Raw genomic sequence first — 24,467 nt, 5'->3', positions numbered from 1 at the left:
TTCAGTGGTATTAAAGGCATTCACAGTGTTGTGCAACCATCACCACCATCTACCTCCAGAACTCTTCATTTTGTAAAACTGAAACTCTGTACTCATCAAACAATAACTTTCCATTCCCCTGCCTCCCAGTCCCTGGCAACCACATTCCACCTTCTGTGCCTCTGAATTGGACTCCTCTAGGTAGCTCATCTAAGTAGAATCATGCGCTATTTGTCTTTCTGTGACTGGCTTATTTCATGGTGCATAATGTCCTCAAGTTTCTTCCCATGTTGCAGCATGGGTCAGAGTCTCCTTCCCTTTCAAGGCCTGAGCAATATTCCCTCGTGTGTGTAGACCACATTTTATTTATTTATCCATTCCCCCTTTGATGGGCATCTAGGTAATCCCTTTATTTTTCAAACAAAATTGTATCTGGATATAAATCAGATAGAGCAGGTGGCTCCGGGTGAAGCCCTGCTGGCTTGGCGCTTTCCTTCCTGGGCAGCCCCAAAGCACCTCTTAGAATCAGAGGCCTATTTTAATCATAACCTGGAAACTGCTGGCCTAGAAAAGTGGAATAGCTCTTCGAATATCTAGCTGCTCTAAACATCTCCATTTGCATAATTTGGGGATCACAGATGTCGACATAGCTGCAAGAACAAAACCAAGGCATGGTGCCTAGGAGAAGGTGTACCTTAAGCTGCACTGTGTGGCCAGGGGCCTCTGGGACTCATCCCATAGACAGGCCAGTGGTGTATCCTCCTGCGCAGGGCTCACCCAACCACTCCAATTCTGTAAGTCCTTGTTTTGTGTCCTGTAGCAGGGTTCCCACTGCACCATGGACTTTCCCGTGAAAATGCTGGAATTGCCTGTCTACTCTTCTATCTTTCCCGTGAGCTCTAAGGGAGAAGGGATTGCAGCTGTTTCATTTATTGTGCTCCTGGTGCCTAGCGCGACATTGGGCACTCAGCACATTCTTGTTGTCTATACAAATAAGTGAATTAAAAAAAAATCAGAGCAACAGCAGCAACAAAAACATTAACCAAGGGAAAACACTGCAGTAATGAAGCCCCGCATGTCTAAAGATAGTAGCTTGGAGGATTCTATGAACACAGCTACAAAGCCCAGTGCTGTTCTCTCTTGGGAACACATGGCTTTTGTCCCCTCAAGGCCACTTGCTGAACCACAGGATGAATGGGTGCTCATAATTGAGCAAATCAAGCACTTTGAAAGCAAAATGGAACAGTTACCCGCTCTCCACTCCTTGGTTGCTAAAATTACCCCTGTGATTGAAGAGTGGCCGAAAATATCTAACTGAGAAATAGTCAGCATGGAGATGGGCTTTTCTCCCCTCCCCCTCCCCCTTTTTGATCCTTTGAGAACATTTGCACATTGAAATGATGACTGATTCTTTGATCTAGACTCTAAAGGGCTAAGAAACACACAAGTGTGTGTACACACAAACACACACACACGCCTTTGGAGCCTGCTCAGTCAACACCTTAACCTTCAGCTTCTCACCTCTGTGCCAGGATGCTTTCTTTGCCAGTTTTGGGATTTGCACATAGCAACTCTTTTCACTTTAGGATGGTGATATGTGTGTGTATGTGTGCTGGGGTGGGGGAAGTGGTCTGTGTTTAAAACTGATGGTGCTCTTCTCAGAGAGAGGCATGCCGGGACATCTACTCAACAGGGACCAGGGCAGAAAACAGATGCAATTAGGTCAGGCACCATGCTACATGCACAGGCAACAATGGCAGCTTTGGAGTCTTTATTTAAGGATCAGGCTAAGTGGGCAAAGCTCTGGAGGGTTGCAAGCCTGGGGACCCTGCAAGAGTCTTGAACTATGTCTAGTCTTGGCCAATTGCAACTAGGAGCCAATATCGGGATGGTGGTGGGAGCCCCAGGCCTAAAGGGCTCATGGAGGGCTCATGGAGGCAGCCTTTCCCTGACACTGGCAGGTGCCTCCTGGAAGTAGATTTTGCTTTGCACCCTGCTTTGTTTGGTTACATCCTGCCCCTACTTAGTTGACCCTGGTGAATTACAGCCATGGGGAAGTGGACCTCTGAGTCACGCCCTGTCTCTGACTGGCTGACTCCACACCTGGCTCCATGCCTGGTGTCTTGGCTGGCTCCTGCCCACCCACCACCCTCAGACTGGCTTTCTTTGCCCCTAGAGGCAAACTCTTACTTGCTACACCTGCTTTGGGCATGGTGCATTGGCTCCTGCTCCACCCTACTCCCCTCTCTGGAGACACTTTCTTTAACCCGGAATGTGTTTAGTCAGTGCAGTAATGGGTGATGGAATTAATCCAGGTCTTTTGCTCTTTGTTAGCAGCCAAGGGTTTACTAAAGATTGCTGCATTGCTTGCTTTTCAAGCAGGTGCCACACAACTCAGCTGTCTCTCCTGCCTCCCTGCCTCCCTCTGTCCCCATCCAAGCCCAACAGGTGCCCCCATCTCTCTTTCCCTTTGTGCCAACCTTATCAGCATGTTCTGATGGTGTCTGTTTGGGCACTGTGCCAAGTGCCCCTTCCCTGGAGGAGCTCCCAGCCTAAGAAGGAGGTCAGGCATTCATAGAGATGACTTGCAATCCAACAAGGCCAGGCCAGAACAGAGCTGTGTACCCACTGCCATGGGAGGGCCTCGGCCAGGAAGTGGCAAGGCTCCCCAGGAAAGGTTTTGAAGGGCAAACAGGAGTCCAACAGTTGGTATATGTGGGGGAGAGAATTCAAATAGAGGGAATGATATGAACAAAGGCATGGGTGTGATAGAGTGTTGTGTGCCAGGGCAGCAAGTCTTAGGAATGGGGGATGGCAGGAGATGGGCAGCAGGGCCACAGCAGGGAGAGTGGCCATGGAGAGGGGGTGCTGGTGGGGAAGGACCAAGGCCACCCTCCCCTCCTTTCCCCAGAGCAGTCTTCTACCTATTTTATATATTGGGGTTCCACATCAAAGTGTGTTTGCAAAACTGATTCTAGGCCAGTTGTGATGGCTCACACCTATAATCCCAGCACTTTGGGAGGCTGAGGCAGGTGATCACCTGAGGTCAGGAGTTCGAGACCAGCCTGGCCAACATGGTGAAACCCCATCTCTACTAATAATACAAAAATTAGCTGGGTGTGGTGCCTGTAACACGAGCTACTTGGGAGGCTGAGGCAGGAGAATTGCTTGAACCTGGGAGGTGGAGTTTGCAGTGAGCCAAGATCGTGCCATTGCATTTCAACCTGGGCGACAAGATTGAAACTCCATCTCCAAAAATAAAAATATAAAAAAACCTAAAACTGATTCCAAGGCTAAGTCTTCATTTTGAACCTTAGGGTAAAGATCTCTGCAGTTCCCTCCACTGTCAGCCTTCTGGGATATGTGTGTTCCCATGCCAATAAAATATTACAGCCATCTGCAAACTCCTATGCTGCCCCTTAGGGCCTGTCTTAGCTCTCCAAATTTACTTCCAATTGCAAATGGGAGAGAAATAGCTATTAAGAAAATGAAATCATGCCAAACTGAGCATTCTAGAGGAGGGGAGGAGTCTTCTCAGAGGCAGATGTTCCCTTATTTAGATGGTTCCTTGATGGGGTTTTCTGGTAATGAAAGAGAAGGCCTGATAGGATTGTTTAGAAGGGAGAGAAGAGACTAAGTCAGCAGGGGATTGATTGTTTAACTTAGTAACGTTACAGGTGTGTCAGCATGATCTCCTGTTACAGAGATGGCTGGGGTGGGTGCCGCAGGATGGAGGGTACGAAGGGAGAAGAGACAGGCTGGCTTCATAGATGTGTGGCCTGTGCATTTGCACAGAGCCCCAGGCTTACAAGGGCCCAATGGTTGGTTTAAGCTTCTGCAGTTGCTGTCTTGAAGTTTTTAAGGGCCCCACATTTTCTTTCGTGCTGAGCCCTGCCAATTACAGAGCTGGTCATGAAAAAAGTTACAGACAATAATATAATGGTAAATTATAAATGGTAAAGCTCTCTGAAAGGAAAACTGACTTGTAGAATTTGCCAGTTCCCATGATGTCAGCCCATTTCTAGCTCAGCCCGTTTCAAGCTACCAAAGGTCAAATACGCAGCTAGCGAAATTCTTGAAAATCTAACAGTTGGCTCTTGCAAGCTGGTGTTATAGAGTGTTGTGTGGATGGCCAATGGCCAATGGTAGAAGCAGGCTCTGGCACATCACTGGATGCAGGGGGAAGATCTTGTTAGGGAAAGAGGTTATGGACAACAACAAAAGTGGCACGTGGGAGTGTGAGGAGAGAAGTTAGTGTGTAAAGGGGAGGTTGGTGAAGGATGGTTGTGGCAGGAAAGGCTGGGCGACATGAGGGCAAAGGTGTTTTCTATTCATTTTTGAGCTGTTTTCTGTTTTAATAGTGGAGTGCCCCTCCATTCTGTTACATACAACAGCCTGTGTTACAGGTTTAGGGACTGAAGGAGGAGCCTCCTCGGAGTCGTTGTTGGGACTTTTGCAGATACTCTGGTTCTCTCTCCTCTTGGAAATGGTGCGTTGTATTTCCCAGATCCTCTGAAGCTGGGTACAGTCACGTGACTTGCTCTGTCCAATGTGACGTGAGCACTGTGCCATGTGCCTTTCCCCAGCCCAGCCACATGACTGGTGAATTTCTTGATGGCAGAAGCCTCCTTGGCTTGTCTCTCGATCACTGGAGGATTTTGGGGAGCAGAGTCTTCAGCAGAACTCTCAATGGACACACAAGAGTCAGTAATCAACCTCTGTTGTTTTAAGACATTCGGATTCGGAGGTTGTCACTGCAGCATAATCTAGCCCATTCTGACAGATACAGGTAGTGACTACTCAAGGGGAAAGAAGCAGTGAAGACTGAGTGGAGGCAGCTGCCGTGAGAAGTGCAGTGACAGGTCAGGAGAGTGGAGTTTGAAAGCAAGAGGTGGCCAGGGGAATGTAAACCCCTGGGAATCCTCAGGAATATGTGGGATGGGGCCTGAGGAAGCTTATTTGGCCATCAGAAGAGAGGTGGACCATGAGAGTGTGGGACCATCCAGGCAACACTGTCATTCCTGAATACATACTTTGTTATCAAGGTCTTCTCCTCAGCAGGGAGGGAAGGCTGTGGTGGGGCAGGCTCAGGCCAAGGACTTCAGCCAGGAGATCCAGTGGTGGAGGCGAGAGACTTTGGGTAAGTTGCTTCCTCCCCATGGACTTGGTGTCTTCAGAGTCCTCCTGGCTCCGACAGTCTAAGACCCCGGGCCTTCCTCACTGGTGTCACTCTGTCCTGCCCACCTGATGGCCACTCCTCAGGAATGAGCGCTGTTTCCACTCTCCTAGAGCCCACTCAGAGCCAGCAGGTACCCTCTGACCTGCAGGACATATTTTTGCATATGTGTATGTGTGTGTGTATATATCAGGGGGACAGAGAGAGAGAGAGAGAGACCAAGAGAGATACTATGGCCAGAAAGCTTTCCTAAGATGGTCCTTCTTTCAAAGTCTTCTTTAAAAAATCTTTTGCCCTGAAGGGTAATACACTCAGTTGGAAGCATCGCTCCGAAAATTCCCATCAAGTGGGTCTCTACTGCCACTTTGAGACACACACACACACACACACACACACACACACACTCTCACTCAGTCATGACTGACCTGCTTTCTGCTCCCCAACACCACAGGGGGCTCTGCCCTTTGCACCTACACCCCTTCTCTGACCTAAAGTGCCCTGACACCTTTTAAGGCCATGTGCAACATGAACCCACACCTCCCGGGCTGTAAAACAACTGACTTCCTGACTTGGGTTCACACCGCAGACCCTGCTACGGCACTGATGACACTCTACCAAAATCAGATCCAAAGGCAGAAACTTTCATATCTCTAATGCTTCCCACAAAGTCTGACAACCATCCATTCATCAAGCCCTTATTGAGTACCTACTATGTGCCAGGCCAAAAGAAGGAGTGATAAGCGACACAGCCCTGTCCTTATGGAGTTCCTGCCGGGCCTGTTGGGGCGACAGGCACGCATGGAGCCTGCTCTCACATGGTGAGCTGAGTGTGGGAAAGCCATGGGAGCAGACAGCAGGGAGCACCCTCCGGTCCAGGGGTCCCCCAGGGTGAGGCATTTGAGTTTGGTAGGATGTCACCAGGTAGGACGCTTGGGGATGAAAGGGCATTCCAAACAGAAGCACCAGCATGTGCAAAGGCCAGGAGACGGGTAGTGCACTGGTGCCCACAGTGAAGAGGTGAGTGCTTGAGGACAAGGATGAGGTCAGTGGTAGGTGATCTTCAGTGAGTAAGTGAATGAATGAATGACACCTGGACACCCTTGATCATGAAGCTAATAATCTGGTACTGGGGCTGGGCTCCTTCCCTGATCCCGTATAGGAGTTCAGTTTGGATTTAGGAATCTGTGTTGGGCAAGGATTGATCCCACAATGAACTGGGTGGGCTGGAGAGGGGACATCCCTGAATTGAGCTCTGGTAGCCCTGTGGGAAGAGGCTACCAGAGTAGAGTGGAAAGACTGGCAAGCAGACAGGAGACCTGGGTTCCAGCCCTCTGCCACTTCCCAGCTGTGTGAGCTTGGGCAAGTGACTTGGGCTTTTTGAGTCTGGTTCCTCCTGTGAAATGTAAGTGACTGATCCCATCAGGATGGTTGTGGGGAATGAAAGAAAGTATGTCTTGAAGGTGCCTGTTATCAGGCTAGCAGAGGTGTGTAGAATCTGGAATTTTTGTTGACCTTGAGGTTGCAAGCTGATGTTACTTTGGGCTTGGCTGCTGCGGAACAAGGTGGAATTGTTGGCTTTAGATCTTTGAACATTCCAGGCAGAGCTGGATTAGCAGGTGTGATGGGCTCCTATGTTCAGAAGGCCCTGCACTTGGGACTTCAAGCTCTTTTGTTGAAATTCTTAAAATAGTTTTCTCTTTGAATTGTGTTTAGTGAGTGAACTCTGATGGGACCATGAGCACACCACAGGGTCTTGGAGCCTTGGCTCATGCATGTTCCTACCTCTCACTGCTTTCTCAGCAACTTGGATGGGTTATTGACTGCTTATTCCTCACACTCTGGCATCGCAGGCCCCAAGACCTCTGCTACCATCTGCTCAGGGAGCAACTGGTTGAGTCAGCTGAGGAGACTCACAGTCTACCATCACCCCTGGCCCTCAGCAGGTGCCTGGGCATAGGTGCAGGCTGGGGGCCAGTGTGCGCCCCACAGTGCTACAGGCTGGCAGTGCCAGGGTGCATTAGATGGGTGACTCAGAGGGAGCTCCTTGCCCACCCAAGTCCAGCTACTGAGCACATCCTGGCAGTCGGGGCAGGGCAGGCTGGAGGTTGAGGTTGGGTGCTGCCTGTCTGCCATGAGTTAGGTCAGGAGGCTGTGGGACAGGAGAATGACTTCCCTGGCCTGGGCCTTGCATTTTCACCTCGCATCAGACCCTGCAAATTGGATACCCAGCTGACTTCAGGGGTCTGTGTTTTCATTTTCCCCTCCTCAGTGCAGAGTCCATGGTCCTTGTGTGATATGGCCAGATGGTTCTGAGCATGCTGGTGAGGTGACGGGGGAAGAGATGATCAGATCATTCTGTGTCGGGGTTGATAGCTAGTGAGGGGCATCTAAGGGACTAAGAGCTGGTGCTTCCCAAGGTTTAATGTAAATGGAATCACCTGGGCTGTTGTGAAAATGTAGATTCTAATTTAGAAGATCTGGGGCCTGGCCTGAGATTCTGTTCCAGGTGAAACCAATGCTGCTGCTTCACGGCCCACACTTGGGGAAGCCAGGTGCCAAGAAGCTTAGTCTGGCAACAATGCCGCCTCCAGAATGCTGGCTGGTGGGCCCCTGCAGGAGCTTTCATCAAGATGGGTGGAGGGAAGGGGCTGCCTTGGAGTTGAGCAGAAGCCCACACTCTAGTGACCTACCAGTGACCCTGCACCCTCCAGAGTCTTGGGCTATTAACGCAGAATGCTCAGTCAATACAGTTGCTGACACAGTAACTAGGAGCTTACCCATAGGTAATCTCACTCAATCCTCACAACCTTGTCAGGTGTTTATAGAAAGCCCTGTTTTACAGCTGCAGAAACTGAGGCACAGGCACGTTGAGGGACTTGTTCCAGGTTGCAGTCAGTAAGTGGCAGAGGTGAGAGTTAAACCCAGTCTGACCACAGGACCTTCTCATTCTGCCAGTACTACCACATCTTAAGTTTGGAGCCTGGAAGAACTGCATCTGGGAGCTGGTTCCCCTGCCCGTCATGTGGCTCCCCGATCCTGCAGGAGCCCAGGGTTTAAGATGTTGTGCCTAGGGCCTGGGCCCCTGGCCAGCCTTCTCCACCCGCCAGCCCGCAGTCACCTCTGCCTTCAGCCGCTCGATCTCGATCTCCCCATCCTCGATCTGCTGCCGAAGCTGCTTGGCTACGGTCTTTTCCGTCTCCACGATCTGCAGCAGGTGCAGGTACTTCTGCATTAATGCCTCATGCTCTGTGGCCAGGGTCCTGTAGCTGTGGACAGATGGACATGGCAGGTAAGATGCTGACTCCTTGTCCTCTGGCGAACCAAGCAGGGCACTGACCGGGAGAGGGGCTCACCCACCCACCTGCACTTAGCAGAAGGCCCTGACTCCCAGCACCCTGCAGAGTGAGAGGGCTTGGCAGGGTGGAGCTGGGGGCAGTCCAGGCAGGGAGACAGCTGGAGAAAGGTGGGGCGGTGGGCCCGAGTGCGAGTCTGCTCTAGAAAGCACATCTGCGTTCTTGTTCCCACCCACTTTTAAAGATAAATAACAGGGCTAGAAGAGAGAATCCTTTAGTTTGTAATGCTGTCCTATTAAAGTGTAATAAGATTTTGTGCTTCTGTTATGAAAATGAATATCAGGTTTTTAAGTTTTTCCAACTTCTCAAGAGACTTAATTGTTTTTCCTTGCAAAGGAAATTCAGCTGAGAGGCTGAAGGAGTCTGTTTTGTACCACCACACCTCCCCTCACCCCACGGGTGTGAAAATTCAGCTGCCTCATTAGTCTGTTCTTACTAATGGACCCCGTCAGAGTGCTGTAAAACAGGCGTCCACCTCATCTGCAGGCTGCTTTGCTAGCCTCCCTCCCTCCTTCTGTCCCTCGTTCCAACCCTCCCTCCATCCTTCTCTCCTTTCCTCTCCTTCCTCCCTTCCCTTTCCTTTCCTATCCTTCCCTTTCCTATCCTTCCCTCCCTTCCTTCCTTCCCTCCCTCCCTTCCTTCCTATCCTTCCTTTCCTTCCTATCTTTCCTATCCTTCCATTCCTTCCTATCCTTCTAATCCTTCTATCCTCCCTTGTGCAGGCGTGATCTTTACAGACTCAGAGACTCTCAGAGAAGGGAACTTGGGGATCACAAAAGACCAGCTGTCTCATTTCACAAATGAAGAAACTGAGGTCCAAATCACAGTCCATGAGTGTCAAAGCTGGAGCTAGAGTTGGGCTCCAGCCCCTGACAGTGCATTTGTGCCTCCTTTAGTGGTTTCATCTTCTGGTTTGGCATACAGTTCTCTCCACTGAAACATACACTGTAAAATGCACTTGATGTTGCATTTTGTACCTTGCTGTACATAAACACACACCCCCCACAGAGGCATCCCATAATACCAGAATATTGTACATACAGCGCGAGAGAACATTGTGTCTCTACATGATATTAATATACTCCAGTGCCTTTTTTCGTACATAGGAAGTATCTATTATATATATGTAAATAAAAACTAAGTTGGGAATATGTAAAAATACTTAATATGGTTGTGGAAGACAGCCAGTGTCTCCCTTGATACAAACACACACACACACACACACACACACACACACACACACAGTGTCTGAGGGTTCAGTGATGCTTACAGTTACAGTGTCCCCCTCTGGTCTTATGGCCAACTCCATAGATAAGAGCACGATAGCTCCTATTGTCCCAGGCACTGCTCAACAAGCCTCAGCTCAGCCAGGATGGCTGATGTTGATGTTGACTATTCTAAGGAAGGTGCCTCGATTTCCCTTTCTGCGACCATCACCATGTCACTCCCCTGGCCCCCATGTTGAATGGGAGACATTCCTGGGAGGCCAGTGGGCTGGCCCCAGGGCTTGACAAAGGAAGAAGGCAAACAATCAACCTGTCCCATCATTCCATCACTGTCCCATTGACATGTGCCCCTGGCTTCCAAAAGGATGATGCATATGGAGAGGTTTTTGTTCACAGGTCTGTGGTCTCCATCACCAGCTGCTCCTTTACTGGGGAGCAAGGCTTCTAGTTTGTGTTGAATCTGCATTACCTGGCAGTTGCAGAGCTCCCAGCTTACTGGGAGCCAGGATCTGGGACTCTACAACCCTCACTTAGGCACCCATGTCCTGTGTGACATTGGGTCATACGTCTGTCAAATGGGCTGAAGGGACCCCTCCCTGGGTTATCGTAAGCACATGATGAACTGTGAGAGCTGGACAGACTGCACAGCAGACAGACACTCTCAGATGCAGAACATTCTGTCAGGCTCTGGAGGCCCAGACAGGCTTGGCAGCATTGATGTCAATTGGATTATTATTATTTTATTGGCTTCTTAGAGCCAGTCTTTAATTTAGTGAATTGCTTGAAAAATTATCCTGTCCATGGTAGGCAGGAGAGGAGTGCCTTGCCTGCCTGGCATGCACCGTTGCATAGTTGCCCTGCAGGGCTGCTTCTCCTGTCACCAGCTTGTGTCAATGTGGCTCAGTTGACCTTAAAGCAGGGAGATTGTCTAGGTGGCTGTGATCCAATTGCATGAGCCTTTAAAAGCGGGGCGTTTTCTCTGCTGGTTGTAGAAGGGACAGTGAGAAATCTGAGGCTGGAGAGTTACTAGCTTGAGGATGGAGGAGGCCATGTGGCAAGGAGTATGCAGCCTCTAGGAAGTGCCCCCCACTCCCCTTCTCAGCTGCCAGCAAGGAAACAGGGACTTCAGTCCCATGGCTACAAGGAGCTGAATTCTGCCAACAACAAGAACGAGCCTGGAAGTGATCATTTCTCAGAGCCTTCAGAGAGGAGCCCAGCCCACTGACTCTTTTTTTGTTGTTGTTGTGTTTGAGACAGTGTCTTGTTCTGTCTCCCAGGCTGAGTGCAGTGGTGCAATCTCTGCTCACTGCAAGCTCTGCCTCCCGGGTTCAAGCCATTCTCCTGCCACAGCCTCTCGAGTAGCTGGGACTACAGGCACCCGCCACCACGCCTGGCTAATTTTTTGTATTTTTAGTAGAGATGTGGTTTAACCGTGTTAGCCAGGATGGTCTCAATCTCCTGACCTCGTGATCTGCCCGCCTCGGCCTCCCAAAGTGCTGGGATTATGACTCTTCGATTTTAGCCTATGAGACCCTGGGCAGAGAGAGACTTCTGACCCAAAGAACAGGGAGGTAAAATAATGGGTGTTGTTTCATGCTGCTGAGTTTCATGCAGCAATAGAAAATTAAAACACTATCTTTAAAATTAAAAAATATATATATCATTCATTTTTAAAATTTGAGGTTTAACATACATATTGTAGAAAGCACAGGTCTTAAGTGCAGTTTGATCAGTTTTGATAAATGAATGCACTCAAATCCAGATGAAATTTCCATCACCCCAGGAAGTTCCCTCATGCCCTTCCCTGTCAATCCCTACACCAGAAGCAACTACTGTTCTGATTTCTATCACCACAGGCTCATTTTGCCTATTTTAGAATTTCATGTAACTGGAACCAAATATCATGTACTATTTTGTGTCTGACTCTTCACTCAGCAAATTGATTTTGAGATTCATCCACCAGGTTGCACGCATTTGTAACTGGTTCCTTTTACTGCTGAGCAGCATCCTATTGCATGCATGTACCAAGGTGACTTTAGACATTTGCCTGTTGATGGACACATTGGCTATTCTTAGTTTTGGACTATCATGCATAAAGCTGCTAAGGGATATTTGCATACGACTTCTTATGGACATTTTTTCATTTCTCTTGGATAAGTACCAAGAAGTGGAACTGCTGGGTCACAGAGCAGATGTATGTTTAACTTTTTAAGCAACAGCCTTGCAATTTTCCAAAGTGGTTGTGCCATTTTATCCTCCTGCCAGCACTAGATGAGAGTCATGTTTGTTCCACTCATCTTCAACATTCAGTATTTTCTGTCTTAACCATTTTAGCCACTCTACTATATAAGTATTGGTATTTCATTGCCTTTAGAAATTTTTCTTATTGATTGAGATTCTAAATCAATGTAGTCCTGGTTATTAGCATGTAAAAGTTAGAATTCTATAATACTTCTACATTTACAAAGCCCCTTCACATAAATAATTTCATTTGCTCCTTAAAATAACTGTGCTCTTGGTTCTACTTTAGTGCTTAGGAGACTGAGGTCCAATTGCTCCCCCTGCATCTGGGTTCTTCCTCACTCAGTTTTATCCTCCACATCATGAGCAATTTCCAATTCCGATCATAGTTCTGATCATGCTACTCCCCTTGTATAACACCCTCGATGGCTTCCCACTGTTCACAGGGGAAAGGTCAAACATCTCAGCAGTATTCAAGATCCAGTTATGGTCTGGTTCCAGCCCACGGTCCATGGTCCAACCTCATCTACTTTCTCTCTCTTTTTTTTTTTTTTTTTTTTTTTTTGAGACCAAGCCTTGTTCTGTTGCCCAGGCTGGAGTGCAATGGCGCGATCTCAGCTCACTGCAACTTCCGCCTCCTCGGTTCAAGCAACTTCTGCCTCCTCGGTTCAAGCAATTCTCCTGTCTCAGCCTCCTGAGTAGTTGGGACTATAGGCTCCCCTACCATCCCCCGCTATGCCCAGCTAATTTTTGTATTTTTAGTAGAGATGCGGCTTCACCATGTTGGCCAGGCTGATCTCAAACTCCTGACCTCAAGTGATTTGTCCACTTTGGTCTCCCGAAGTGCTGGGATTACAGGTGTGAACCACTGCACCTGGCCAACCTCATCACTTTATGACACCCAGACTTTGCCTCTTCATTATTCTTGGAATTATCTTTCCTGTATCAGTGCCTTTATTTAAAGCTTTTTTTGTGGGGGGTGGGGAGAAATGAGCATTCAATGCTACCAATCTAACCCATTAAGTCTGACTCCCAATCCCCTTACTCAGGCCAAATCTTACCCTATTTCCAGCTTCCCCATATTCTCCCATTTCCCTGCAGATGGAAGTAATGTCTCTCTCTCATGTTGTTTTGTATTTAACCCAGCCTCATGCACCAGAGCTATCTGTGCATACATCTAATGTCTACCTGAGGGAATACTTATGTTGCATCCATCTGTCTCCCAGCACTGTGCACTGGGCCTGACTACTGGTTCATATGTGACAACCTGGTCTCTGTAGCTAGAATGGATACCCCTTGAGGAAAGAACTAGAGATGGCCTTATCTCAGGGCCAAGGTCATTGCTATAGTCATAATAAGGGCTTCTGGTTAACTAGTCTGACCCAAGGCTCAAGGAGGGGCCCTAGGATCCATCTATCCAAGCATACATCCATCATCCACACATACTTTCAACTCGTCCATGCATCATCCATGTATCCTCCATTAATTCACCATTCATCTTCCATATATAAACTCAACAACCAGTTTTGCATCTATCCTCCAACCATTCATCCATTCTTGCATTCCTCTAACCCATATTTACTGGGCACTCTGTCTACGCATTTATCAGGCCTCGGTAATGCAAAGAATCACATCTGATCCCTGCCCTCAGGAGCTTCCATTTTTTTAGGCAGCAGATACAGAAACACCATTACTCACTAAGGTAGAAAGATCCACTGCCCAGAAGGGAAAGTCTGGGTGCTGCTGCCCCTAACCATGCTCAGCTCTGCCAGGCGATTGTCAGCTCTGGAATCACAATCCTGACTCACAAACCCATCATTTCCCTAGGACCCAAAAGGGACTCCGTTCAGCTTGGAGCCCCTGTTGTCTCTGTGGTACCTATTGTCCTTTGTCTTTCCCCTCTCCTGGCCCAGGGAGTCTCCCTCCAGGGGGCACTTACTGCTGGAGCAGAGGCAAGGAGCAGGCCTAGAATCCCTGAGTGTCAAAGTTCAGAGAGGTTTAGAATGTCAGTCTCTGGATGAGAAAAGCAAGGTCCAGAGAGCAGAGAGGACTGGTTCATGGTCATGCAGCGAATGAATGGCTGCATTTGGGTCAGAATGTTGGAGGACTTAGGCTTCAGGAACCAAAAAATCCTTTAACCAAACCAAATACTTGGTTCCACTAATATAAAAGAGGTAACTAGTGTGGGAACAGGGTAGGAGCTACAATACTCATGGCCTCTCATTCCCTGTGGCACTGAGAGGCTCATCTCAGAGGTGTAGGCTGTAAGGGTGGACCCTGCCAAGAGATGCTTCTTCTCCTCCTTTCCCCTGCCCTCCTCTTCATGGGGCTTGGCTTTGTTCAAGGGCCCTTGGGTCTGGTCTCTTCTGCCTGGACTATGGGGTGGGGGCTTCCTGCCCTGGGCAAGGAGACATACCTGGCATGTGCAATGGCTGCCACCCATTCATCACAATCTTTTGCGTCCTCTGTCCTCAGCTCCAAGGCTTTCTGGTTCTCATGGCTGAAGTTCACCGTGAAGTAATGCTGTACCAAGAAGAAGACATCTCCAATTACCAGAGTGTCCATGGGACCAACAGAGACTCCTGCAATCAATCTAGCTGTTTCGCAAAGTGCCTGCTGCCACATCAGCTAGGCACAGATTCCTTGTTTGCGATAATCAGAATGCCATTCTATTTAGCAGTTTCCAATTCTCGATTAAAAGGGCTTTTGTACCATGTAACAGAACCTATGCTTAGGATATTGTAAGAAGGAAACAAAACACACAAAGCCCTGTTCGACAACAAATTGCAAAAAAGCCAGTTTGAAACCATCAGGCACGCCGATGGGAAGGCAGGGAAAGCACATCATTAGAACATCCTTTTGGGAATTGGGTACTAATTCAATGCAGCATGTATTTAACTCACAGCACAAAAATGGACTAAGTGCCCTTCTAGGTCCTGGGGTTAGAGCGATGAGTAAACAGACACGGTCCCTATTAGAGCCCACTGGAAGCCACCTCTGTGTTGGGTGTAGGTGACTAACTTAGAACCATGTCAACCATGGGCCCTGCCCCTTAAGGACTCAGGGAAGCAGAAGAGTCAGACAATAGACACCCATCTGCAATACTGTTATATGAGTTAAATACATGTAAAGCTCCTAGAAGAACGCTTGGCACCTAGTAAGCACTGTAATTGCTATAATTAATGTGGTGCAATCACTACTGTCATGGAGGTAAGAACAAAGGGCTGTGGGGGCACAGAGCAAGTCACCCACTGACTTATCCCAGGGAGATCAGGAGGGCTTCCCAGAGGATGGGACATTGGTTCTGGTTTTATTTCAGCTGAATGGAAGAGCATGGGGACAGCTTGGTGTCCAGAGCTCACAGCATATTTGGGAGGGGGAGGGGGCTGTACAGGGATGCCAGTGGGCAGGTGGGCAGGGGCTGGGGTGCAGCTGAGAGGAGGAGCCGTGGGAGGAGAGGGCAGCAGGAACAAAGCCCAGGTTTCTGGTTTGAGCAACTGGGCATGTTGGGAGAGTCAGACTGGGCTGGGACATTGGCAGGAGGAAGGGGCAGGGGCTCTGAGGGGCCAGTTCTGCACGCAGAGGGATTCGTTGAAGAGAGCAGACAGGCAAACGAAGTGCTGGGGGACCAGCCTGGGCCTAGTCCTGGTGAAACGGGGAGGAGAGAGGCAGGGGGTGAGGTACAGAGAGGGGTCCTTAGGTCTGCCATTCAGAGGATGCACCACGGGCCAGTCATGGTGTGGTACTGAGCCAGAGAGGGTGCCCGTCCCTCCATCCCTCAGTGTCCAGGTGGCAGGGAGCAGCAGCACAAGGTGCAGTGTGTAAACTAATTTTAGCTTCTGCTGACATTTATGTATTTTTGTTAATTGTCAGTCTAGGTGGCAGCCGGGTGTATGTGAAGCAGGGGGCGGGGGAAATGAGTGTGGTGGGGGGGAGAGAGAGAGAGAGAGAGAGAGAGAGAGAGAGAGAGAGAGAGAGAGAGAGAGAGAGAGAGATGTTACAGAGTCAATGTCTGTCTCTTGTTTCCTAGGAAACAGATAACTGGGGCTATAGAATGAAATGTCAGCTATAGCCTCAAATAACTGAATCTGAAAGGCTCCAGTGGGCAACCCGCCCCCCTCGAGGAGGAAGCAGGTGACACATAGTGGCAGGCGGCTACCTAGCACTTTCGCCATCTCTCAAGAGATGATGAACACACAAATGCTTGTCTCCCATGATCTCATTATTTCCACAATCACCAAGCGGAACAGGTATTCTCTGTGTTACAGCTGATGAACCTGAAGCTCAGAGAAGTTGAGCTGCTTGCCTAAGGTCAAACAGCGGGAAAGCAGAGGAGCCAGGATGACACACCTGCACTGGGCAACTGCCGCCTGCTTAGGCCCTGGGCTTGGCCCTGGGATGTAAAGACAAAAAGGCAAAGTCCCCACCTCAAGGAGCCTGTAGGCAGGTGAGACTCAGAGTCCCAAATCAGAAACAAGGCACTCAGCTACATATAGGCACGGTGGGGTTGCTGGGTCTCCTTAGAGCCCCAAGGGGAATGTCCCAGAGCTATAGGGGCCCATTGCTGGGAGCAGAGCAGGAGTGTTCTCCTTCCCCACTGGGTCACCAGGGGACTCAGAGCTGCATGGCGTGATGGGCTTGGCTGAGGGCTTTCACTCCTCGCAGAGTCTTCCCAATTGGCCCTCCTGAGTGGGGAAGCAGATGGCTCCCTGCTACCCGTGTGTACTGGAATCCCCTGCAGCCTCACCCCTGCTGGAAACCTAACTGTGAGGAAGGATGCCAGGAAGACCCTCCAGGCCTGAACCCAGTCATCAGAGACCTTGAACTTCTGACAGGTGATGATGCCCAACTCTGTCCTGCAGACCAGGTACGGGGCTCCTGGAGGCTTCAGAAAGCTGGCCGCAGGCTACCCAGAGGCTTTCCCCACTCCCTTCCTGTCACTCCAATAGTTGCTAGTTCATCTGCCTGTCTACTCCATCTGTGTGACCTCGCTCTGACCCCATCACTGCTGCCCTAGCTTAGGCCCCACCACCTTTCTCCAGGGCTACTGCCACAGTCTCCTAACAAGCATCCTGCATCTGCTGTCCTCCTGGGATGGGGGACACTGCCTAGACCCTGAGTGACTGACGAGCCTGGAGTTCAAGTGTAGTGGCCAGTTTATGGAGGGATGGCTTTCAGGACAGGTGTGACCCAGAAGCTTCCCTGTGAGGCATAACAGACAGGCTCCAGGGTCCAGGGTGAGCTCTGGGAGAGTCCAGAGCCACTTCAGGCTCCTGGCCAGAGGAACTGCAGTTCAGGCAGCTGTGAGGGCCTCCACCTTAAAGAGAAGGGAAACTGGAGGCCCTACCACACCTCAGGCATAGTATTAGGTTCTTTGTACACATCAGCTGACTAGAGATACAACTGCCCTAGAAATTAAGTCTGTTATTCCCATTTAGTTGGGGATGTTTTGAGGCAAGACACAGTCATTTGTCCAAGGTCACCAGGCTAGAAACAGCATCACTGAAGCCAGAACCCTGGGCTGCCTTTGCCCAATGGTGCTTTTGCTGCTGCAGGAGGCCTGAGCTGGAATATAAGTGCCTCGAATGAATTGAGAGCAGTTTGTTCCCTTTGTGCTTGTAAACCTGCCCCCTGACATCTGTTTTATGCAACCACATTGCCCGACTGACTTGTAGAAATTGTTTGCTAAGGGAAAGTCAGCTTCCACCCAGAGTTTCTGAATCAGCACAAATCGGGACTTTGGGTAGCAAGTAAATGAGACTTTGCTCTACGTGGGAACTGGTAGGGACAGAGATAGAGACAGAGACAGATATGATAGAGATAGATGGGTGGGGGCGGGGTGGGAGAGGGAGAAGCCTACAGAGATACAGACAGAGTATAATCCACTGGGAAAGACCAAAGACTACGTCTAGAGAAAGAGGATGAGCTCTAGGCTCCTGGAAGATGCTATGAAAATGGGAGCTTAGAGAGTTGAAAGGGACTCACTGAGAATGCAGATCTCCAAACCTATGTGCAGGAAAACCTAAAACACAACCAGTGGTGTGGGGAAAAAAAGGGAAGGTGACTGTTTTTGTGAGGCTCTGCTGTGTGCCTGTCACCCTGCAGGCACTGGCACTGTGTTCCTGAGGGAGCCCAACCACGGTGGAGGTAGGTGGCATGACCCCACTTCACAGAGGGGGCTGAGGCTTGGAGGTGGGTGTGAGGTGTCTCTGGGATTGCTGTCTAGGGCGACAATGGCTTGACTCTTAGCCCAGGGCCCTTCTGTTCACCCTGTTTGTTCTCTTCACTGTAATGGACAAAACTTAATAGGGGGCAAGTGGCTTTCTGGGTGCAGAAAGAGCACTGGAAAGGGGGTCTTATCTGGTGTCAGTTCTACAGTTGAGACAGTGTGGCTCGGGGGCAACTAAGTCTCTTCCTCCTTGTCATTCTTAGCTTCCTCATCTATGAAATGGGGACTTAGATGAGCTGGGCTCAAGGTCTTTTTGAGCTCATATATATAAATATATATACACACACACACACACACACACAGACACACATATAAATATAAAAATATATATTAATATATAGATCTGTGTGTATATATATCTACACACACATACATACATACACATGCTTTTACATCTATCCATCTATGAATATATCTGTCTGGAGAATATGAATGAGAGCGTGCATGCGTGGATGTGTGTGGATGTGTTTTGGGTCTTTCCCTGCACTTCTGAATAGGCCCTGGGTTGTTCCCAATCTCTCCTGTAGCTCTCAAAGGCTGTGTATGTTTCTGGCCCATCCCTCTTCTCTGTCAGGTCAGGTGTGTGGCCTAAGTGTGGTCTAAGTGTGAGCCTGGCAGGCTGAACCCCAGCAGAGGCCAGGCAAGGACCCCTCCCTGGGCCCCAGGGAACACACAGGCCAGAGATTCAGGTCTCAGAAAAGAGTTTTCCTGGACTTCAGGCCTGGCCAGGCTTAGGCTGGGGATGGGGGGGTGTCTGCACTCCATCCTTCCCCTCACCTACAAGACTTGTCCCTGAGGCCCCTCCTTCCTTGGAGCCTCACAGCCTGGCTGACCCTTTGGTCTTGGACTGCTCAGGGCCAGGGCTTGTACCTGCTTATTTGGAAACTCTAGAACCCTGCACAGAGCCTAGTACTGAGTGGATGCTGATGAATAGCTGAAGAATGAATGAATGAACAGACACATGAATACTTCACCTTGGGGTTCTGATGATGTCCTGATGAGGCACCCAGGACCTCATGATGGTCCTCACCCCTCTTGCACTTGTTAATGATTTTGCAAGCAACCTTTCTGGGCACTTGTGACATCCCAGCCACACTGCTGCATCTCTCAGGGACACAGGCCCCTATGGGGATGGCAAGACCCTGTTTGCTGTCTTTGGTTAGTGAGGATCTGTAACCACTGTTTTTGTCCCAATGTAGGCTCACCCCAAATAAGCGGAGCCCTGGGAGTGAGGAATATAAGTGATAGAATTTTCTCTGTGCCAACCAATTTCCCATCTTTATCTTGCTTTCCAGCCAGGATAGAGGGACTGGGCAGACTTCTCCAGGGGAAGCAGGTCTTGCTGCAGCAGTTGGACAGAAAGAGATTTTTTGGTGATGGCATCAGAAAAGTAAAGACTATCAATGCTGGTGTTTCTTAAGTAAGGGAAGGCAAAGATTTGGGGGAAATGGGCAGAAGAAGGGACTTCCTATTGCTTTTTATTGGGTCCTTGAGGTGCCTGGGCTGAAAAGGCCTTGATCTTTGTCTACCTTCCTCACCCACTGCCAACATTTTATTATGAAAATTTTAAACATTCCCAGACATTACAATTATTTTACAGTAAAAACTCATATCCCACCACCTAGCTTTCACCATTACACTTTACGGCACTTGCAGAAAACCTTGGCCCTTATGAGGCTCTTATGCGCCATTCACCCAAATGGAAGATTCCCTGCCATGAGCTGACACAGACACCTGAAGACGGTGGAAGCCCCCAACCCCGGATGTCCCCACGAGGTCCATGGATAGTGGCAGCAGGGGCTGGGGAGTAATGTTCGGGGTGCCTTGCTTCTGCCTGGGAAATGCTCAGGTGCTAGCATTCTGCTCAGGACGCATTTGGTTCCACAGGTGTGAGGTTGGGTCTGGGATATGCTTGTGTGTCCCACTGATCTTCTGGGACTTTGGAGATGGAGAGCACATGGGAGTCTCAGGGTTGCAATAGTCCAGCTTTGTGGTCCAGTTTGGGTCAAGGAGCCCACTCTCCACCCAGCCCCTATCTGGGCAGCTCCCCTGACTGGGACAGAGCATATAACTGGGGAAAAAGGGAGACAAATGCTTCCGTTCAGCCTTAGTTTCTGTCTGGGGTTTTTTAAAAAAGGGAGACTCTACTTGGGAAACTTGATTTCCTTTTGAGATAAAGAAGTGACCTTAATAATTGGAGGTGGACTAAGCAGGTGGAGGTTAATATTCCTTCATGTTTCAGATGACAACAAATGACAGGTGTAGGTGGCATTGTGTTATCTGGGAAACGCTATTGTTGGTACTACTTGCTAGGTGTGTAACCTGGGGCCAGTCACTGGATGGCTCTCACCTCAGTTTCTTTATCTACAAAATGGGCATAAGAAGAGTCCCTTCCTTGCATGGTTGTTGTGAGAGTCAAGTGAGATAATTCTGGTGCCTGCAAGCAAGCATCCAATGCATGTTCACTATGCTTCTTATTTTATTAATATTTTTATAACTTTCTCCTTGGCAAGCTTGGGTGCCACTTTAAAGCATAGGTGATTTCTTGGCTGGTATGGGCTTGGGGTAAAAATATGATGATCTTCTAGGCCCCATTCCATTTTAGAAGTTAAGGGCAACTTCAGGGAAATAGACACAAAGTTGTTGAGGATCTGAATTGCCCATCTTGTGCGTGACTGGTGGCTGTACAGGAGCATGTCAAGGCTCAGGGCAACCTTCCCCAAGGGACACTCGGACCTCTTACCCTCTGCTGGTCTCCAGCAGGCTGGGCTGCCGATGCTCTTGCTGTGTTCCCAAGGAGCAAATATGCAAGGGAGATGGATGGTGGCTTGGACATGCCTGAGCCTGAAGCCTTGTTTTCATGGTGGGTCTCAGGACCCACTGCAAGGCTATCTCCCATTATTGCACTTTTAACAAGGAGCAGGGCTGCCTCTGGCATGGATAGACCAAAGTTCTAGGAAAACCCTACCTCTTGGATCTTTGAGCCTGGAAAGGGATCATTTCCTTTCCTCTCTGTTCTTTCCATTTCTCTCTGTCTCTCTCCTTTGCATTCTCTGAAGCTTTCTTTTTTATTCTTTCTTTCTCTCTTTCTCTCTTTCTTTCTTTCTTTCTTTCTTTCTTTTTGAGTCAGAGTCTCACTCTGTTGCCCAGGCTGGAGTACAGTGGCACAATCTCTGCTTACTGCAACCTCCACCTTCTGGGTTCCAGTGATTCTCCTGCCTCAGCCTCCCGAGTTGCTGGGACTACAGGTGTGTGCCACCATGCCTGGCTAATTTTTTTTTTTTTTTTTTGTATTTTTAGTAGAGACGGGGTTTCGCCGTGTTGGCCAGGCTGGTCTTGAACACCTGCCCTCAAGTGATCCATCCGCCTTGACCTCCCAAATTGCTGGGATCATAGTTGTGAGCCACTGCGCCTGGCTCTCTGCAGCTGTCTCCTCCTTTCTTTGTGTTTCTGTTCCTGCCTTTCTTCTCTGTGTCCCCTTTCCAAGTCTTCCCTCCCCACTCTTCCCAGCTTCTTTCCACATGGCAGGTGAAGTTAACTGGTCAGGGTGGTACCAGCTGCAAAGCGGCACCCCATATTGGGGCCCCCTAGTTTCCCCTTTCTTGGCTCCTTCCTCTTCTCCAGGCTGTGACTGAGTGTACCAGGGGCAGGGGCTCCCACTCCTTCCCCCTGTCCTAGAAGTCTGAACACATATCTTCTGGCCCTAAGACTCACTCTCCTGTCCCTATGATCTTTTCTGGCTGGTTTGGGTGTATTTTGGGAGAGGCTTTCTGGATTCTGGAGCAGTACCATCTGCTATTGGGAAATGAGCTTAGGGAGGAAGGAGGAGCCACTGGCCTGCTTTGGTTCAAGGCCCAAGCTCCAAAGCCTCAGTCAGGCCAGCCCAGCTCCCTGGAGCTCTGAGATAGCTGCAGAGAACTGAGGAGCATTATATTGCCAGCAACTGCCTGAGGACCTCAAGAGGGTGGTGGTCTGGAGCAGTTAGGGGGTTTCTGGGAGTTCTTGATAAATCATCTTAATATCAATTTCTTCCATGGAAAAACAATGACCCTGCATAGCACCAGAGCTCTTGAGACAGTCTCATAACCTCAGCTGGTATTGGTTCAGAGCTCAGGCTGACCCGAGTCACCTTTGAAAGCTGAACTCCCACCTGGCCTTCCTCAGAGTTATAAGGTTGGGCAGAGGCCAGAGACAGATCCCTCCAAAGCTGCAGAGTGAAAACCAGACTCTCACTGGGGGCAACACTGGAGCTGCTGTAATGAGGCCAGAATCACAACTCGGACATCCCCAGAATGATGCTGAGACCAACCAGAGCTACCCAGAGCTTCTCAGAGTCACAACACGAGAGCCTCAGTGTGACCACAGGATAGGACCTGAGTCACATCTGACACAACAATGTGACCACATAGGCTTGCCTGGATCCCAGTTGGATTCCTCTGCAGAACAACAGCATTGTTCTGGAGTCAGTCCCAGGGACACCCTAGGACTCTCCAATGCAACAGAGAGCCTCATGCCCACATTCCCCGGGCCCTGGATGTGATCAAGACTCACTATATGTGATCAAGGATATAGGATACATTCAGATATAGGACCCGCATCCAAGTTTCAATGACAAATCTTCACAGGCCCACTAGAGTTGCTGGAGCAGATCTAGCATCCCCTGCAGCCCTTCACCAGACTGTCCGGACAGAGGAGTCATGATGCCTGATAAGCCCATGGCTCTTTCTAAGGGCAGCTGGTTCCTGTGGGGAAGCTGGACTGGGGCCAGGTAGAGCAAGGGCTCTCCAAACTGCCCCAACAGGGAAGTGAGGCTGGGAGTTTGCCTTAGGAAATAGGAGGAGAGGCAGTTGGTTGGCAGTATCATCAGAAGCTGCAAGGAGACCACTAGGAGTTGGGGTTGTGAGAGACAAGAAGGGCTATCAACAAGCAGAAGCCATGAAGGGCAGGTGAGCAGGAGGTGTGAGGCCAAGCAGAGATGGCAGAGCACGGAGGATGGCACTAGCACACATGGGGTGCCGCTGAGTTGCACTGAGGGTGGAAAGCTAGAGGTGGCGTCTCAGGCTCTGGCTGCAGGTGGTTGGGGGTGGCATGGGGACAAGACTGGCTGCCCTGGAACACCTGGACTCCACCTCTTCTCAGTTATGTGTGTTGGGAATGCTGCCTGTACTGTGGTTCTTTTTCTTCCAAGAATGTCCCACCACCCTTATTGCCATGAGAATCCTTAAAGTCACTGGAGCAGCAGCAGCACCCAAATCACCTCGGAATTTGTTAGGAATGTAAGTTCTTGGGCTCCACCCCAGACCTCTGTTTTGAAACAAGCCCCCCAGGTGATCCTGCTGCACCCTGAGATATGAGAAGCATTGCTTAAGACAAGCCACCATCACTTGAGATAAAACTATATTCGGGGCCAGGACTGTCTTCAGTCTTGCTGGGTATCACCAGTTTTCCAGGATCAGGCTCGGATCTACAGTTGCCTCAGAGGTAAGTAGATGTAAAAATGCATTTCTCCTACTTCAGTATCCCCGTTGTCCACTCCATATCCCTTGGGGCGCTTGCTAAAAATGTAGATCTCCAAGTACTAGCAGGCCTTCTGAATCAGGATCCCTAGGGGTACGACTGGGATTTATTTTGAAGAGCACCCTAGGTGACTCCTTACATGTTCATGCTTCAAGGAGAACTGATAAGCCCATGGCTCCTTCTAAGGGAAGCTGGCACCTGTGGGGAAATTGGGCTAAGGCTCTTCCCTGAACTGGACTGGAGCCAGGTTAGGGTGGGGTAGGCAGCTGATGTGAGGGTCAGTGATAGGGAGTCTTATAGTCCGGAGATACATCTGAACCTGGCTTAGCCTAGGACTGCAAGGACAGCCTCAGCATTACCAGAGCACTCACCAGGTTGTGAGGGCAGGGCCAATATCCTATGTGGAGCTTCACCTGGGCGGGAGGCCCAGGTCCACTACCACACCTGGAAGGTGCCATGGGCTGTATAGAAAGACCCTTATCATGAGCCTCACTAGCCTGCAGGGGCCAACTCAGAGCCACACCCAGGCCTCATAATGCATCCAGGGATTCACAGAACCATCACTGGGGTCCAACCGCAGTTGTATGAACAGAACACAGCCTCATTCAGGGATTCCCCAGAAATGCAACAGAGGAAGAAACCACCAATGGGCCACACCCGATTTTGCTAGAGAAGAGGTAAGACTTGGTGAACCACTTCTAAGGCGCCTGCAGGGCTGCAGAGATGGGCCCAGAGCTCCACCTGGG

At 49.6% G+C, this 24,467-nt stretch overlaps 1 protein-coding gene across 2 annotated transcripts in view; it reads right to left on the bottom strand.

Moving 5' to 3' along the window:
* The window catches only part of LOC105493124 (Ras protein specific guanine nucleotide releasing factor 1), a 133,317-nt gene that overhangs the window by 94,239 nt on the left and 14,611 nt on the right, over nt 1-24,467 (bottom strand). For both annotated transcript variants that reach the window (XM_011760573.3, XM_011760574.3), the window contains exons 2-3: nt 14,392-14,498; nt 8,274-8,421 (exon numbers count right to left, since the gene is read on the bottom strand). In XM_011760573.3, the coding sequence (XP_011758875.2) occupies nt 8,274-8,421; nt 14,392-14,498 (255 nt within the window). The remainder of the gene's footprint in view (nt 1-8,273; nt 8,422-14,391; nt 14,499-24,467) is intronic.

The sequence above is a fragment of the Macaca nemestrina genome, chromosome 7, assembly GCF_043159975.1.
Source record: "Macaca nemestrina isolate mMacNem1 chromosome 7, mMacNem.hap1, whole genome shotgun sequence".
Lineage (NCBI taxonomy): Eukaryota > Metazoa > Chordata > Mammalia > Primates > Cercopithecidae > Macaca > Macaca nemestrina.
Note: the sequence above shows the minus strand (reverse complement) of the source record. Positions and strands in the feature narration are given on the sequence as shown.